Raw genomic sequence first — 2,813 nt, 5'->3', positions numbered from 1 at the left:
TGCTCTTTAACCTCTGAGCCATCTCTCCAGCCCTAAGCTTCCTTTTAACAATGAATATTTTCTAAAAATTAACAGTAACAATTTGAACTACACTTCAGATGCTTCCATAACCACACAGGGCATTCTGGTTAGTATACAATTTTACTACAGCTACACTTCTTTTGTAACCATTAAGATGGTAGAAGTACTTAATGAATTGAATTCTCAGTTAGTCCTTTGAAATGCAAAAAATTTGGCATAATTTCGAATTAGGTGAAAAATGATTTCAAATTAGAAAAGATTCAATTCCTACCTGCCACAGCACCAAATGCCAAAGAGCCACTCATTTGTAATGCTTGCTGTGCTGCTGGTGGAATCTGCAAACCTGTACCTGTAAAAGAATGAATCAAGTTCTTACCAAGGTTACAGTGGAGAAACCCAATTTGAGGAATTTACACTACATGCTCGACTCAGAGGCATAAGCAAAATGGTTCTACTTTGTAAAACCAGTAACACTATTGAGAACTTACCCTCTGCAAGTCTAGCCATTAATTGGAGACGACCAGTTGTTCCCAAATCAATTCCAGTCCTTTCAAGTTCATCACTGTCCAAAAATGAACTAGCACTAGAAGCATCAGTTCGTTCAGTAACGTGACCAACTTTCATTGGTCTCCCAGCTAGTTCAAATCCATTAAGCTGTTCCAAAGCTTTTTTGGCACATTCTGAATCAGAAAACTAGAATAAACGACAGGAAATTTACAACTGATTAATTTGCAATATATCACTACAGACAAAACAGTACCTTCAAGTGCACTGGCATACAGTGTGAATGTATGTCTGTGTGAGGGTGACCTCTGATAAAGATGTTAATACATTGTTTACATTTTAAGGTGATTGTCTCCCTTACTGCAGTTATGTAATGTTTGCTTAATATTCTGAAATGAAGTCTTTATCTGTAAGTTATATAGGTATTAAGGATTATAGGTCAATAGCCATTCATGTTTGTTTTACTTTTAGTCAGACTAATTAGGGTTCTTAGATACGTAAGATTCTATTCTGCATACATAGTTAATAGAGTTAAAGATAGTTGCAAGCTGCAGTGTGAGTGCTGGGAATTAACAAGTGTTCTCTGGAAGAACAGTCAGAGATCTTAACCGCTGAGCCACCTCTCCAGTCTTAAGTAGTAACTTCATAAATATATTTTTGCCTGTTTTTTGAGACAGGGTTTCTGTGTAACATTATTCTAGAACTCACTTTGTAGATGCGGCGGACCTCAATCTCACTGAGACTGCTTGCCTCTGCCTCCCAAGTCCGGGGATTAAAGGCGTGTGCTACCATCACCTGGCTAACTTCATGAATTTAATATAAAACAATGAAAAAATTCAAGTATTTAAAAATAGTGCAAAAGAATTTGGAAATTAAAATGAAAGGTAACTAGAAATAAAGTGTATTTGTAAGGCTGTTTTAACATTTAGGCAATGTGTTGCTAAATATGTATCATAGGCCTAGAACTCACTATGTTTATCAAGCTGGCCTTCAAATCCTTGAGACATCCCCCCCACCAGCCTCCCAATGGATGGTAATGAAGGTGTGTACCAGCATATCAAGAAATCTGAATCTAAAGGCACCTAGAAACTTAACATTAGTCCACCTAGTAAATGGACAAAGATGTTTTTTCCTTCACACCTGCCCTTTAGTCTCCAGATTAATTTTCAATGTCCTGTACCCTGCCTCTTCTAAACGGATTTAAAACAGGTTTTTTTCTTTCCATCTCATGATTTTAAAGGCCTCAAGGAGTATTCCAAGGCCTTTTCCTACTAAGAAATGCGGTAAGGGGCTGGAGATGTGGCTCAGGGGTTAAGAGTTAAGAATGCTGGCTACTCTTCCAAAAAGACCTGAGTCTAGTTCCTTGCATCCCCACTGAGTTGCTTTAAACCACCATAAATTCCAACTCTAGGCTGGTCAGCCGTGGAACATGCCTTTAATCCCAGCACATGGGAGGCAGAGGCAGGAGATCTTAGTGAATTTGATGGCAGCCTGGTCTACAGAGCAAGTTCCATGATAGTCTCAAAAGCTATAGAAAAACCCTGTTATCAAATCCCCACCTCCAAAAATAATTCCCACTACAGGTGATTTTATACCCTTTGGCCTCCCCAAGCACACAAATGGCATACACTCACAAAAATGAGGAAAAAAATATTGCCAGGAATCATGGGACATGTTTTTAACTCTAGCACCTGGGAAATAGAGTCTATTTCCACTATGAGGGAACCAAGTGGAATGGAATATTGCCTGAGGGGAAAAAAAATGTGGTGGCACATGCCTTTAAAATGCTAATTCTTTCCAGGCTAAATCATGTGTATGACTTTAAACCCAGACTGATATACAGGGAGTTCTAAGGTTACACATCGAAACGAAAAAAAAAATATATATATAAAAAGAAAATAATAAAAAGTGAGTTAATAGACTAGGTTAAGAACTTGTCTCTAAAGACAAGAAAAATCATTTTTAATACAACAAACAGGCCAGGAAACCTTTAATCTCATCATACTGGAGGCAGTGGAAGGTGGATCTCTCTGAGTTAGAGCCAGTCTGGTCTATAAAGAGAATTCCAGGGCTGCCTACATAGCTACTGAGAAACCAAAAACAATCAAAACAATAAAGTACATAGACCAAATTATTTTACAACATTAATGTTACGGGAAACAAAGGAAAATAATTTACTTAAATTGCATATATTTTTCAGTCTTTCACGTGATTTAATTTCTCCCTTCAACCATATTTTGTTTTAACTGGTGAGTCTATAAACACAGACAGAACTAGGCTTATTAAGC

At 37.4% G+C, this 2,813-nt stretch overlaps 1 protein-coding gene across 12 annotated transcripts in view; it reads right to left on the bottom strand.

The window, feature by feature from the left end:
• Positions 1 to 2,813, bottom strand: part of Rbm39 (RNA binding motif protein 39) — a 34,773-nt gene that overhangs the window by 10,186 nt on the left and 21,774 nt on the right. For all 12 annotated transcript variants that reach the window (XM_026787252.1, XM_026787248.1, XM_013352131.2 and 9 more), the window contains 3 exons: positions 895 to 901; positions 510 to 714; positions 293 to 370 (listed from right to left, as the gene is read on the bottom strand). In XM_026787252.1, coding sequence (XP_026643053.1) covers positions 293 to 370; positions 510 to 714; positions 895 to 901 — 290 coding nt within the window. The remainder of the gene's footprint in view (positions 1 to 292; positions 371 to 509; positions 715 to 894; positions 902 to 2,813) is intronic.

Source organism: Microtus ochrogaster, linkage group LG8 (assembly GCF_000317375.1).
Source record: "Microtus ochrogaster isolate Prairie Vole_2 linkage group LG8, MicOch1.0, whole genome shotgun sequence".
In the NCBI taxonomy this organism is placed as follows: domain Eukaryota; kingdom Metazoa; phylum Chordata; class Mammalia; order Rodentia; family Cricetidae; genus Microtus; species Microtus ochrogaster.
Note: the sequence above shows the minus strand (reverse complement) of the source record. Positions and strands in the feature narration are given on the sequence as shown.